Source organism: Crocodylus siamensis, chromosome 5, assembly GCF_052110815.1.
Source record: "Crocodylus siamensis isolate JL-2025a chromosome 5, ASM5211081v1, whole genome shotgun sequence".
Taxonomy (NCBI): Eukaryota; Metazoa; Chordata; order Crocodylia; family Crocodylidae; genus Crocodylus; species Crocodylus siamensis.
In genome coordinates this window covers 2998709-3012961 of record NC_143399.1, presented here as the reverse complement: position 1 = coordinate 3012961, position 14253 = coordinate 2998709, and the positions used below count along the sequence as shown (strand labels likewise).

General features: G+C 44.1%; 1 protein-coding gene across 7 annotated transcripts in view; it reads right to left on the bottom strand.

Annotated features, from left to right (window-relative positions):
• MAST2 (microtubule associated serine/threonine kinase 2) overlaps positions 1–14253 on the bottom strand; it is a 320295-nt gene that overhangs the window by 58191 nt on the left and 247851 nt on the right. For 5 of the 7 annotated variants that reach the window (XM_090048871.1, XM_090048873.1, XM_090048876.1 and 2 more), the window contains 3 exons: positions 13078–13098; positions 10170–10248; positions 3218–3372 (listed from right to left, as the gene is read on the bottom strand). In XM_090048871.1, coding sequence (XP_089904997.1) covers positions 3218–3372; positions 10170–10248; positions 13078–13098 — 255 coding nt within the window. The remainder of the gene's footprint in view (positions 1–3217; positions 3373–10169; positions 10249–13077; positions 13099–14253) is intronic. The other 2 variants (XM_090048872.1, XM_090048875.1) reach the window with 1 other exon arrangement.

Below are 14253 nucleotides of genomic sequence, written 5' to 3'. Positions count from 1 at the left end.
ACCCAAACTTTGAGACTGAGGGCATCCCTGTCTGGTTTCTGGGGACAATTCATTCATGCTTAGGATATTTCCTTCCTGGGTGTATAACGAGATGCTATACAATGTTGAAGAGTTCATTCGCAGATGAGCAAAAGGGTGGTACAGACTGAAGAGGCCAAAAGACCCAGAAGCCTTATGTAGAATCACACTGTCCACAGAGGTGAAGCCCCAAGAATTGATGGCGAGTCTCTTATCTTCAAGAATCTCCCCTCTCGAAACAAGTCTTGGCTTTGTGAAGTCTAAGATGGTCCATAAAAGTGAGCTTTGTAGAGAGGTCTTCTTCCAGTTGTTCAACAACTTGAGGGGTTATAGGAAGTCACACATGTAATGAACTGAAGAAAAGACATCTGGCTATGAGATGGCTCTTAGGAGCTAATTATCTAATCCAGGCTAAACAAAATATGCCATTGCAGCTGGAGATACACTGCAACTATGCAGACACATTGCTGAAGACCCTTGGTGCAAACGACAGTCAAATTGAGAACATAAAACTGGAAGCAACTGATCTCACCAGAGAACCAGAGCTGCTTGGCAAGAGTAGAAATGCCTATTAGGCATTCATAGGCCATCAAATGCCTATTAAGATAAAATGTTTGAGGTGAGTTGCTGGGCAAATTTTATCCTACAACTCAGGCTTGTTTTTTTTTTTTAAATCAAGAGGTGAGACATGGATGTTACATCATCACTTCAGGTAAGCTGGCTTTGAGGATCAGCTGTGTGGGCATTGGCAGAAGCAAACAGGTATTTACTAGCAAACAATGTAAGTTGGAAATACAATCACCCTACATGTGTCAAGCTTCCTTTTCTCTTTTTGGCAGTATGTTATCCTCTCCCAGAGTTCTCATCTTGCCTCGACATATGTTGCTAAGTTGGGCGCCCATTTGAAGTGTCATCTGAAAGAAAGGTCATGACCTAACATGAATGCCCCTTGGCTCTTAAATAGACCAGAAAGAGGCTGCTGTAAATCAGCATCACTCTTCCTAGCCACGGCGAGCCAAGAATATGAAATTAAGCCCAGAAATGTATATTTTACAATAAATATAGGTACCGTAGCAGGGTAGACTGCTCTAATATAGGAGTTGGAAGATGTTCTGGAGTGGAGGAAGGCTTGACATACCAGCATCTCAGAGCTCATATAACACAACTGAATTTGCATAATCTTTCCACTGTTTACACCTTATAATTCTTAAATGTGATAAAGCCCAGTTTCCTGTCACTCTGGGTCACAGAATTAAAGTGTGTTGATAGCTCGTATTTACAAGAGGGCACAAATGTAAGCTCTTCACTTCAATTTCCAGATCAATCTTATATAAGCAACGTTTTATGCTTCATTATCCCAGCAGTAATATGTCTATGTTAGAAAGGATCATTAACTACCTTAGTGAATGTATTTTTTCTACCTACAGTAGCTTTCTTATCTATAGTGAATTAGAGTCACTACAAGGACTTTAATTAGCAACAGCCAGTGTTAAGGGAGGCAGCAATAGGAATGAATTGAGACATTGTTCAAAAAGATTTGAACAATGAGGTATGAGTCACTTAACTAGTTTCTTAATATGCGGTGATTTATAGAGGTCACCAACTACACATGTAGCTACTGCTGCTACTTACCTGCTCCTGTAGATTACTGTGTAACTACACTTGGTAGATCCAAACGTAATTACCGTGTAACCTGCACTGTAGTTCAGAACATACAAATAATCATGAATTTAACCCTGCAATGAGACACCACTTACCAGGTATTTAAACGCTCAACAGTCATTGGGCCAGAGTCACTGTGGACCAAACTTCAATTTCTGCAACAAGTCCCTATGCCCATGGTCCCTGGATGAATGCACTAAGTGGTGCTCAATCTTTTTTCCCCAACAGGCTGAATTGGCAGCGACTGGTCCGTCCTCAGGCTGGATCCAGCCAGGGTGGGCATGGCAGGCACCATCTGGCTGTGCAGGGGAGGTGAGGGGGCAGGCCAGACACAACGCAGCCCCAAAGGTGAAAGGAGCTTGATCCAGCCCGGCAAGTGTGGGGGAGGGAGGCCAGGCCACAAGCCACCTCCGGAGTTGGGGGAGGCATGAGGTACACCCCAACAGAAGGGAAGGGGCTCCAACCCAGCCCCATGGGGGGAGGTGGCATAGCTTGGCCCCAGCCAGGGCTTGGGAATATGGCAGGAGGGAGAATGACCATGTTAATGACTGCTCCGCCGCTGCCAAATTTCTGGACCTGTGGGAAGCCCCACAGGCCAGATGCAATGGCTCTGCAGGTTGCATTTGGCTCGCGGGCTGGAGGCTGAGCATCCATGCCCTATCTCGGTAACTGCAGCTAGCAGGGCTCCTTTGGATTTTGTCTGAAGTTAAAATCCCTCTCTCCCACCCCCTGGTGAGGAGCATAAATAGAAGTTGCAGTGGAAACACCCCCCAACATCTCCATGTGAATGATTTTTGTGACACAAGGTGCCCCGCTCCGGAGTTTGCACCTCCCAGTCACAGATTTCATTAATCTGGCTCAACACATTCATGTGCGGTAATTACTCGATACTTCTGCCCTGCCACTGAACGGGTTATTAAAATAACTGATGTGTTGTGGACCTGAGTAAGAAACGGATTAAAGTCCAACCACCCCTGCTTTTTGGCACTGAAATGCTCTCTGCACTATATAATAGCCTCATAGCTGGCTACTGCGTGAGCGACAAAGGTCTCTAATAGCAAAACCAATAACTGGAATCGTGTAACTGGTAACAAAACTGCTTCCAGCACTGTTACAGAAGCACTGTTTGGGACTTTCTGTCACGGTCCAACAACAACTTTAGTTTAATTTATACTAGGAGCTGATGCATCTCTTCAGGCACACTTGCTCCTGATGACTTCTAATGACAAAATAGTCCCCTAATGTCAAGAAAGGATCGTTCTCAGAAAAAAACCATTTGGGAATCAAGTTGGCCTCAGAGGAATCAAACCTAAAATGTATTCCATGATGACATTAATTGTAATCCTAGAGATTTATGGTAGAGTTGGACAAACGATGAACTACACCTCCCTCCTGATAAAGTTGAGTTCAGAAATGGTCGGTCAGATGAATTACAATTATTGGGACACAACTCTGCATTGCTGCCCTTACGACTGGAACAGACAGGCAGCGAGAACTGACACCATTTCCCGTGCAGCGAGTGGCAAGGGAAGCTTACCTGAGACTGCGGGATCGGGGCCTCATGGCTGGGGAGTGACGCCCTTCCTCGTCAGTGATGCTCTCCGTGCTGAAATGCTTGGTCAGAAAATGAAGCTCATCGGCCGTTGGCTGAAAGGGCAGCTGGTGCAGCTTCTCCTGGGATGAGCATGATGACTGAGTACAGAAAAAAATACAGAAAAGAAATACGCTAAACACATGCACAGGGGACAGCTAATGAGTGGAGTAGGGATGGATCCTGCCAGACTGCACAGCTTTTGACAGAAAAGAAAGTCACTCACCAGCACAGGGGCCTCTTTTATTTTCCTAATTAGGCTAGTTCAACATGCATATGTAATTCTGAGGCCACTAGGATCAGGACAAGTTCTGGAGGCTGGTTAAGGGATAATAAACTCCCACGGCTCCAGAACTATTCAATTTGATCAAGAAGATAATTCATTTGGAGGAGAAAGGGAAGGTGCATAACTAAGAAGTCCCTTTGGGATGGGCAAAGAGGTTGCTGGAGTAGTGAGCAACTTTTCTTTTCTTCCCCCCCTCATGCTCCCTCAGCTCAGAGATTTCACTGGCATGCAGAATGCTATGGAGGTGTGTGGTATGTGAAAATTAGCATCCTTTACTGGCCCTCTTTGGTACTTGCTATTGTAAATGATCTGTATTTCATTCCTCCCTAGTTTACCCATCAGCTTTCTTCTCTAGTTGAGCAGGCAGGAATAAAGTGAGGAGAGCTGACTTTGCAGGGCTGTATGATGAACAGGGTTTCCCTTGTTTTTCTGTTACAAAGAGGTGAAGAGTTTATTCATCTTTAAATGATCTGCTCTGCTTATAACGTGTGCTGGTGTAATGACAGACATTAAACAGTTTTAACTGCTGAACCAAGCAAAAACTGGAATTAAATGAAAATTAATGTGAAAGCTGAACAGTACATTTGGCGAGAGCAAGCGGTTGCTTAAAGCGCAGCTAGGAAAACAGAACCAATGGGTGCAACTGCTATACTTTTCCATCTGGCAGGACTCACTGAACATACTATTTCAAGAAAAAACGAAGACTTTCAGCAGGTGCTGAGCAACCAGAGTGCTACACTCCATGTGGTCTTGTGGCATCGATGGTTATTCTCTGACATCCCGGTCTGTATTGCTCTCATGGAGTAATCACTGTGCACCGCTGAACTGGATAACCCTTCTTTGGCCGTACCTCATTACTACCACTTGCATTCATTGCAGCTGAATGCATTCAAGCACTGAGCAGCAGCAACAGATGTATCAAGGCCAAGGACGCATGCACAACCCAAATTTCAACTTACCTACGTTTGTTTTTCTAGTTATTTGCTGCTGAAGATATTAGTGAGCTTTCAGGGAAAAAAAGCTAGGAACTATAGCTTAGTAGTTGAGGCCAAGCACTGACAAGACTGTCTAAGACTGGCCAGGACTTACTGAAAAACACCACATTTTTAGTGCTGATAGCATATACAGTTTTTTATATTGGGGTGGGGGGTTGTTTAGACCAGGCGTATACAAACTTTTCAGGAGTCCAAGAGCTGCACTTAAAGGGGAAAAAGAGTCCCCAAAACAGACAAAATACAAACACCTGAGCAGATCAGAGATGCCCACCTCTAATAGAAAATTTGCTCTGTGAAGAATTTTAGCATGCTATTCAGTATCCAAGCCTGACTGCTCATATTAAGGGGAGACCTGCACAGTGGGAATTATAAACCTCTCAAGGCTACAGGTCACACCATCACAAAATACGATGGTAGCTGCAGCCCACTGGTCCAGATCCACTCCCCGTGCATTGCTCAGCGGTGTAGGGAGAGCAGAAACCACCTGCAAGTCTCCGGGCATGGATGAATCCCACAAAAAGGTGGGTGCTCCCTTCTCCGCCTCCCTTGCAGCAGCTCCTGGAGCAGGGAGTCTATGGAAGGAAGGAGAGGGTGTAGATGAAGTATGGTGTGTTCTGGCACCACTATGAAAGCTCCTAAGAGACTCTGGTATTGCAAAAATGTCTCTGATGCAAGAAAAAAAAAGTATATGAGAACCAACCACAATGAGAAGAGCCAATATATATCACGTTCTTTTCAGGTGGTGTCATTAGCACTGTCACAACCAGAGACGCAGTATACTGGTTGTCAAGAATTGACAGTGTTTGCCTTCTGGCAACACAAGCACTGAAAAAACAGCGTCATTTAAAAATATTATTCCACTTACGGTATGCCGGCAAACCCTGCCTTCTACTTTGTCTCATCAAGAGCAATCAGATTTCATGCAGGGCTGGAACTGGGGAATATGAAGGAGAACCTGTGGTTAAAAAGCATTAGGAGATGGACTTCCTTAGCCAAAGGCTTCTTGAGCTCTCAAACATCTTCAAGGAATAAATGCTGGTAATGGGGGATCACAAGAGCAAAGTGAAACCTAGCTGCATTATTGATTTTTAAGTAATGAAGTCACTGAATTTGATACCTACAGGAGAGCCATGCAAACTTCCCCATGGTTAAAACCAGAAAATTAGCCAGCTGGTTTTAAATGCTTTCAGCTAAGATTGCTGACGTTTATACATGAACTCTGAATCTAATAAATAAAGAACAAATTAGCTACTTAAGGAAATAATTGTGTATTAGCCCATTCAAATGATTGCTCTAAGTCTACACACCTGAAGGGAAGCCTGCACTGAGTGTTTTACATGAGAAGAAACGCGTGGCTTCTCTACAATATCTGAAATTTAAAAGGGCAGCAGACAGAAAGAGGGTTTGAGACACCAGCAATATGGAGGATGAAAAAAGCCAGGAGAGGTTAGATATGCACCTTTCAGCAAGCTTCGCACAGCTAGGTGTCTTGTACTTTGACTCAACTAGTACCAGTGCTGTCTAAAGCCCACAGAGACTGGAGGATGATTCTTATTAAAGAAACGGCAATGTGGTATTCAGGCTACCAAAAACAGGCGCTATGAACTGGTTCCAGGATGCCACTTGCTTTTGGCACACCACCAAAAAGAAGGAGGTTATTAAAAGAGAAGGTAGTTTTAAGAGGCAATGCAACGTAGTGGAATGACCATACGACTGGGAGCCCCAGCTCCCCGATTCTAGTCCCCGGAGTACCTCCAAACCTGCTGCGTTCTTCGGCAAGCCGCTCAAGCTCTCATTCCTTCCGTTTCCACATCTATGTGGAGCAAGACAGCTGACCTACTACTTCTCAGAGGTGTCAGGTGGATAAGCTACTTAAAATACGTGAAGTACTTGGAAGACGTAACTTGTTGCAAATAAGCACCAAGTGCAATTGGTTTAGAAATGCAATAGTTACTTAACCAGTCCTAAGAATTTTTCTCACCTTAATTTTTAAGCAACGTGTTTAATGTATTAATGCCTTTCTGTGATTCTAAAATTGGGATACTAATGGACGAACAGGGATGGTCCAGCCTTGAGCAGGAGGTTGGACTAGGCAACCACTTGCGGTCCCTTCCAGCCCTGTTTTACTACGAATGGTAGGATCACAGGAAGGTTTCACATTCTTGGAGGCTCAGACACCCTGGTTTTCGACAAAACCATGTGCTGCCGACAGAGCTGGGACGGTTGCTTTTTTTTAAGATTACCCGATGATTTTCTTTTGTTTACAACTTTACAAAGTTTCTACCACTTGGGCTAACGCTTTCCACGATGAGTATCCGCCTCAGCCTGGATTGCTGCAGCGGGAGGGGAGGAACTTCAGCTACCGTTCAGTTGTTCCAGGGAACGAGGCAGAGACAATATAAATTGTTTTTGTTCACTTAAAAAATTCTTGCAACCTTCCCTTTGAACAGCTCGAGCACCCCCGTGCTTTGGAGAGGGAACCGGAAATACCAGGTGGAAGCCTGCGTATCACCATGTGTCTTTTGCCATCTACATACATGAAAATCTGCCTTGTGTTTGCCCAGTCTTTGAAAAACTGTAGCTTCACATATGCTGAAATAGGGACTACAAATTTAGCAAAGAGTTTGTTCTTACTGAGCATCTCACAGCCCAAGGGCTGACAAACTGCATATCCACCACCCTCTGGAGGAACTGAGCACGCTCCAGCCACAGCTACAGGACCGACGTCAGGCTGGCCCTTCGATGGCTGCTCTCACTGGCTTTGGAGCAGGATGGGGCCAGGCACCGCAGCGACGAGCAAGGAGTAAGTCCCTCCTCCGCTCTTCATTGCTCCTGCCCAAATCTTCTGCTGGCTGCAACACACAGAGGACCTTTCCAATTTGAACTATCAGCAGACAAAAGCAAGCTAAATGGGGAGGGCTGGAAGGGACAAGGAGTCTGGTGGGACTGGGACTGGAGAGGAAACAGGAATCGTGACAAGGAGCTGAAGAGGGAAAGCTGGGAAGCACTGGAAATGGCATCCCAGGGAGCTCGCTGAAGAAGATGGGACTGTCTGGGCAAGGAGACTGGAATTAAGAGCCAAGATTAAGTGGGTAGGAGCTCTGATACTGGACAAGAAACCAAGATGGGGAAGCTGGGATGTGGAGACAAATCAGATGCAAAGCCAGGGAGGGACAACTGAGACTAGCAGCAGGAGCAGACAGCAAGGCTGCAAAAGGAGACTACGCGAGGCCTGAGAAGTAACAAATCGGACTTGGCAGACAAGAGAACGGGCCTAAAACAAGGACCCAGCATGGCAAAGAGGTAAGGCAGAGAGGGGTACGTTGAAAGGAACAGGCAGACGAGCCTGTGTCTGCAGGAGCAAACTCCTTGCTAGAATGAAACCAGGACGCTTGGCTCCCATTACCCCATTGCCTGCTACGATCTAAGTGCTCATCTCAGGCCCCTCCACCGGTCTGCAGAGGCATCGACCTGCAATGGCTATCGGCTACCCTGCTTGCTCCAGGGACAGCAGTCTGCGTGATGAATCAGGTCCCTGCCTCCTCCACTGTATGCGACGGGCTTGCTCTGGGAAGGGAGCAGGACCATGAGGTCGGAAAGGCCCTTCTTTTTAGGGCACTCACATCAGCTGCAGCAGAAGTTGGAAGGCTGGCAGTGAATGAGGCGGGTGATTGCGGGAAGAGAAACGATGGCCTGCTCTTTGTGGCAGGGGAGTGCTAACCTGGCGGACCGATTCTAGCTCTGCTTCTGCCACGCATTTCCTCTGCAACGGTAAACTAAGTTGCTTATATCAAACTTTTCAAAGGTAATAGCTAAGTGTACGCTCTCCGTTTCCTGAGCATCTCACTAAAGATGCCAAGGGTCTGATTTGCAGACATGCTGAGCCCTCGCAGCTGTGCGCTGTAGTCAGAGGGAGCTGTGCTTTGGAAATACAAAGCACTACATAATGCTAAGCACTCTGAAAAATCAGATTCATGTAACCTCACACCTAATTTTAGGTATCTAAAATTAGCAGATACCTTTGACCTTCTTTTCTGTGTGCCTGTGCTCTATAGCCAAACCCATGAGGGATTTAATCCCATATTCAGAGCAGGGTGTGAATAGCATGAAGTATTAAGGCCTGGAGCCACACAATAAGTAAAAAAGAAAATACAGCAGCTAAGTGAGCACCCTCCAGTCTGCAGACTGAATGGGACAGGGACCTTGTAGCAAATATAATATGGCGTTATGTAAATGAAAACTGTGCCATCAAAATACATGTGTACAAGAGGTCAAATTAAGATTGGACAGGCCACTAGCTTTTGTATGCCTGTCTCAACAACCTTAAAAAAGTTCTTTAATGTAGTTATATGGGTGAGTTCAGTTACAGTGAAATCTGGTCCATTAGTCACTGCGATAACATCACTACAGTCTTCATAGTCAGTGCACTGAATCCCAGCCAGAATCCTAGTGATCTGGACACAAAACACTTTGGTTAATTCCTCATTGTTTAAAGCATTATTACGGATTTCCAACACAACATAATTACCAATTTCCAACACCGAATCAAAATGAAATATGCTCCTGATAATTAGTCATCTTAAAAAGTATCCTCCGCAGCACCTCTCACGCCAGCTGTGGTGTGCAAAGCACTGGGTACTCTTCAGCTTTTTTGAAGTCAACAGGACAGAGCCAAGGCAAGAATGAAGACTGCAAAGCAAAACTCTTTTGACTGTTTTGCTCCACCAGTAATCGTTCCTAGAGAAAACACTCTGCATTTCTGTAGTAAAAAACTCTACATTAAGCCTTTATCTGTACAGTCAAAGAATTAGTGAGCCAGGGTTTATAAAATATATACTTATTTTTCTTAATTAAAAGTGTAAACAATTCTTCTTTACTATGCCTCAATATGACTTGCAAAACACATTTCATGAAATGCTGAAAAAGTTTAACTACTGGTAACTAGGCATTCATCACAACTTGTCCTCATTACCAATCCCCTTGAGGCGATGAATTAACCAGAGTTTACAGGATCATTTACAGTTCCTCCATATCGAGGAGTCTGATTTGCTATGTGAAGTTTCAGGGGGTTATACTGATCTCTTTCCCGTTCTGTTAACCGCATATCCGTCTTTTGATAATGAACTACGCTCAGGTCACAGTGGGTTCGTTCACTCATGTAAAGTGTGAACACGTAACTTCAAGGAAATACCAAACTAATGTATATTATCAATTTTCCTCTTAGGCAGCATGCTGGCAGAGAGCTGTCGTACCCATTGGTGACTCGAGGTCAAAAGTGGGGAAGAATTTCACATCCTGGTTTTAAACCAGCCGAGAGCTTTCTACAGGGAAGCGCTCGGTCTCGCCAGAGCAAGTGTCACTGCCGACGCAACGGAGTCTCCGCTGAGCCGAGGGCTTCGCTACAACTGGCACTGGTGTGGAAGGCAAAGTGCAGGATGAGAGGAACTGAGAGATGGAGGGAAAAGCAGCACAACTGATCATTGCAATAAATTAGTGTATTAAATACGTGGTTGGCAAATAATGAAAAAGACCTTGTATATTTTAGTAAGGGTTTCAAAGTAGATTTGTTAGAGCGTGTTTATACAAATCAAATAGCGTCAGAAGGTCGGTCACTCACGGAGACGGTTGAGCTGGGGGTGTTTGTTCCATAGCCGGATGAAGGCAGGGAGGCCAGGGACCAGCGACGCCCGTCCGTTCTGGGGAAAGATGCAGGGGAAGTTATTCTGATGACCGGTGTAGTTCACGTTTCCCTCTCCTAACAGGTTTGCACCCTTCGTTTTAGATCGCGCTTTCCGGAGAACCTGGTGGTCCTGCCAGCAATGTTTTCTGTTCAAACGTATGTTGGGTAAAATCTTCAAATGAACCTAAATAACTTGGGAACATTTGTGCCAATGAAAGTCAACAGAATTTAACCTCCTAAACTACTTCAATTCCTACACAGTTCAGATATTTTTTACAACTTTACCCTTTGTGTTTAAAAGGAAATAATTGGACAAATGATTGATTTTACTTTCAAAATTTGCTCAATAGAGACAACCAGCAACGGTGGGCTTTGAGTAACACCCTGAATTACTGTTGCCATACCTCCCTGGTCCTCCAACCTACACAAGGAACACAGCGGGGAGACGAATTCACGCCATTATGAAGTATCTGGTTTACTGGGCAAAAGGAGAGTTCAGTCGTATGGCTAAATATCCGAATGTGCTCTGTTCATCTCCTAATCAGCTGGCATTACCACTAAATTAAAACTTGTGAAATGGCTCTCAACTGAAATAAATGCCCAGCTGCAGCATGTCTCTATCCTGGAGCACCCATGGCTTGGGATTCCCCCAGGGTTCACATTTCCCCCTGCGGGTTACGGTATTAGTAGTTGTTTGCTCTCGTGCAGCACGTGGAGAACTCCCCAGCGCAGGCCAGGACCCAAAGGAGCGTGGCATACAAAGATGTAAAAAACCAGGATGAGCTGAAGCATGCTAACGACAGGAAACACTTCGTTTTAACACCAAACATGGTTACCCTGAAATATGCAATTGCTTCTGGAAAAGTTAATCACCCCCCACAACCTCACAAAAATCAGACTCAAGAGGGAAAAAATGGAATTCATTTCAGCTACATCTAATAAATCTCTCTCTCTGACTTCAAAAACAGAGGCCTTTTCTCCCATTGCCAGACAAATGTTGACACTAACCTGAGAGGGATGCTAAATTTTGAGGGGTTTTGTATCCCACTTCAACAGAACTATAAATATACGAATATTCCTAAGTACACCAATATTATTAATTACAAAAGAGAGGGAAATGGTCAATAATTAATCACATTAAATGAAAATGAATTAAAGACCAAAGAGCTTCTGACAGCACTGTCGATATACACTTTGGGGTTGGTATATAGTCATACAGCACATTAGGATATGACCTCTCTCCTGTGGATATTACTGCAGGATAAAAATTGAGCTTAGAAGGGAAACTCAGCTGCAAACTTAACAATGCCTTCCTCTACCCATCCGTGGGCTGGGATTCAGGAAAGCACCTAAAGCACATGCTAGAAATTAAGGACATGCTTAAGTATTTTGGGAGGGCCTAGGCTTTTATATTGACCCATACCTCTCCTCTCTACAAGTCTATTTTACTACTAGCACATGGAGAAAACACACCCGTTTTCAAACAACAAAAAGGGTTCATGCTGCATGCACAAAATCACAACATTCAAGCTTTAGAAACAAGTCCTACTGCATGCATACAGTAGTTAAACCCCATTTAGACACAAGTGGGTTTTGTATTTGTGTGTGTGTTTTTGACAGATAAATATATTTAAGAGATTCGTCCCCGTTTGTTGCAATGCTCTCTCTGTGCTGTGTGTCCAGGTCCCATCTCAAACACATACTTCCTCTTTGAGCCTTTGACAAGTCCCATAATCTTCTGTGCCCCAGTTTCTCCATATGTAAAACGGGCATATTCCCCTCTCAGAAGGATGTTGGGAAGATAAATTCTATTAATACTTGAGAAGCACAGCTACTGTAGCAATGAAGTAGGTATACAAATTAAAAAGAGTCTAGAAAGTATACAAGTTTTAATGAAATTACGCAAAGTAGCAGACTATTTAGCCTACTTTCTTCTGAAGGACTTTCATATTTTGGTTGCAAAAGTGGACAAAAATCATCCCCCCCATTTGAAAAAGAACAACCCACTCTGCCAAGATGGTAGCCCCTACTTCTTGCTACAACTGATGCAACATTAGTAGAAGCATCCTAAACAATCAACACAATGCACAGAAAATGTGTGTCTAACCACTGGAAAACAGCAACAAGAGACCGGCAGAAATTCTGTTTCAAATTCAATGGAAGAAAAAGACTTGGAAAGAAAATTCTCTCTTTAAATGGCAGAATATGTCTCAATTATTTCAGTGAGAAAGAAGTATTTTAAAACCGATTTAAGAGAGGACATCAGAAAAAAGAAAAATTTGAATTATGTATTCTTCTTTGCAAGCTTCTGGCCACAAACACCCTTTGTCAGGCTGGGGAAACATGCATCTGCAGCATCTTCCCAGACGGTCTTCCAGGAAAAGCACAGACCAACTGCAGATACTTCCTCAGCCTGACAAAGGGTGTTAGTGCCAGAAAGCTTGCAAAGAAGGCCAACACGGCTACAAACCAACACCCCTTAAATTATTTATCTCATTTTGAAATTTTGATTCAAATGAAATTGAGTTGGAACTAACATTGGTCAGAAAGAACTATTAAAATATTGTTTTAGGGAAAACAGGCTTGCGGTAGTTGTGATAACATCATACGACGTGGACTAGATCAGGTCAGTCTGATAAATTGTGCTAAGAACAAAGCAATTCTCTCAGTGTGATCCTTGTTAATTATAAGTTGCAGTTCAGAGATTCCCCATTTTTACTCCCAAAATGTAAAAGCTGAATGCCTAAATGGGGTTATTACAGCACCAACTCATTAGGCACATACACAGTGCCCAACCATGCAAAAAAGCATTACACTCACATACAACGGCTGATATGCCCATTACCTGTCTGCTCTGTGTCCATGGCTGTATGGAAGAAATTGCACAGTGATAATGAGGAAGGGAAAAATAATTGAGAACATGATTTCTGGAAACCAGTAACAAAAGATGAACATTTCTCACTGTAGTCACCTTTACTGAAGGCAATATAATATTGCGTGCATGGAAGGGGACATCATAGTTATAACAGGAGACTGCTGGGCATACCGATCCTGAGAGGCAGATGCATATGCATTTAATATCCATCCATGAACAAATTTTTGATTAAACACCATTCAAAAGAGAGGCAAGGACCCTGTGAAGGTCAGTGGTGAAACTGCTGGCCTTCACATTAGAAAGCTAGGTCTAACCAGAATCACCATATTTCCTACAGTTGAAATTTCGTGTTTTGGGAAAGGAAGCCACAAATACTGCATGAAACAGGTCATCTCTGAAGAGAGGAGGCCAATGCAGAGGGCAGAAAATTCCTCTTTACTAGACAGCAAGGCCTGTGGGCACGGGAGGAGTCAAGACACGAATGATATCTAGGGCCTGATGCAGACAAAAAGAAATGGAAAATTCCAGTCCGATGGAATAAATGAAGCACGGCATTTCCAATGACCCATGGCACAAGCTTTCTGTGCCACACCACGCTAAGATCCCTTAAATATTCTAAATAATCACGCGTCTCTCTTTCTCCTCCTCTTTCTTCTCCCCGCCCCTGCTTCCCCTCCCTCTTCTTTAAAACAGGGAACTTTTTTTAAACTGTGCATCAACACCCAAATCAGACCAAGTTCAGCAAATCTACAGGAGGAGATAGCGCTGAGCTAGAGACATCTGTGTCCAACACCCTTAACAATACCACTTTCTACTGCAATAGAAATATGCCTACAAAATACCCCGGCCAGGGCAGGAGTGAGGGGGCATCTCATCTGGATTTACACCCTCCTTAGCTGTCTGGTCTAGTGGGTAGAATAACAGCCTGGAAATCAAGAGATCTTACTCTATCCTGGCTCAGAGACTGACTTGCTGTGTGGCTTTAAGGAGGCTATTTAGACTGTAATTCATCCTGCACCCTCTCTGGGGATGAAGTTTGGATTTCATGTCTGTACAGCATCTGGCAGCAACGTTGACTCTCAGCCCTGCACCCGCAACAGTAAGAATAGTACTTGACCTAAGCCATTACTGGGGGAGCCAGGCTGT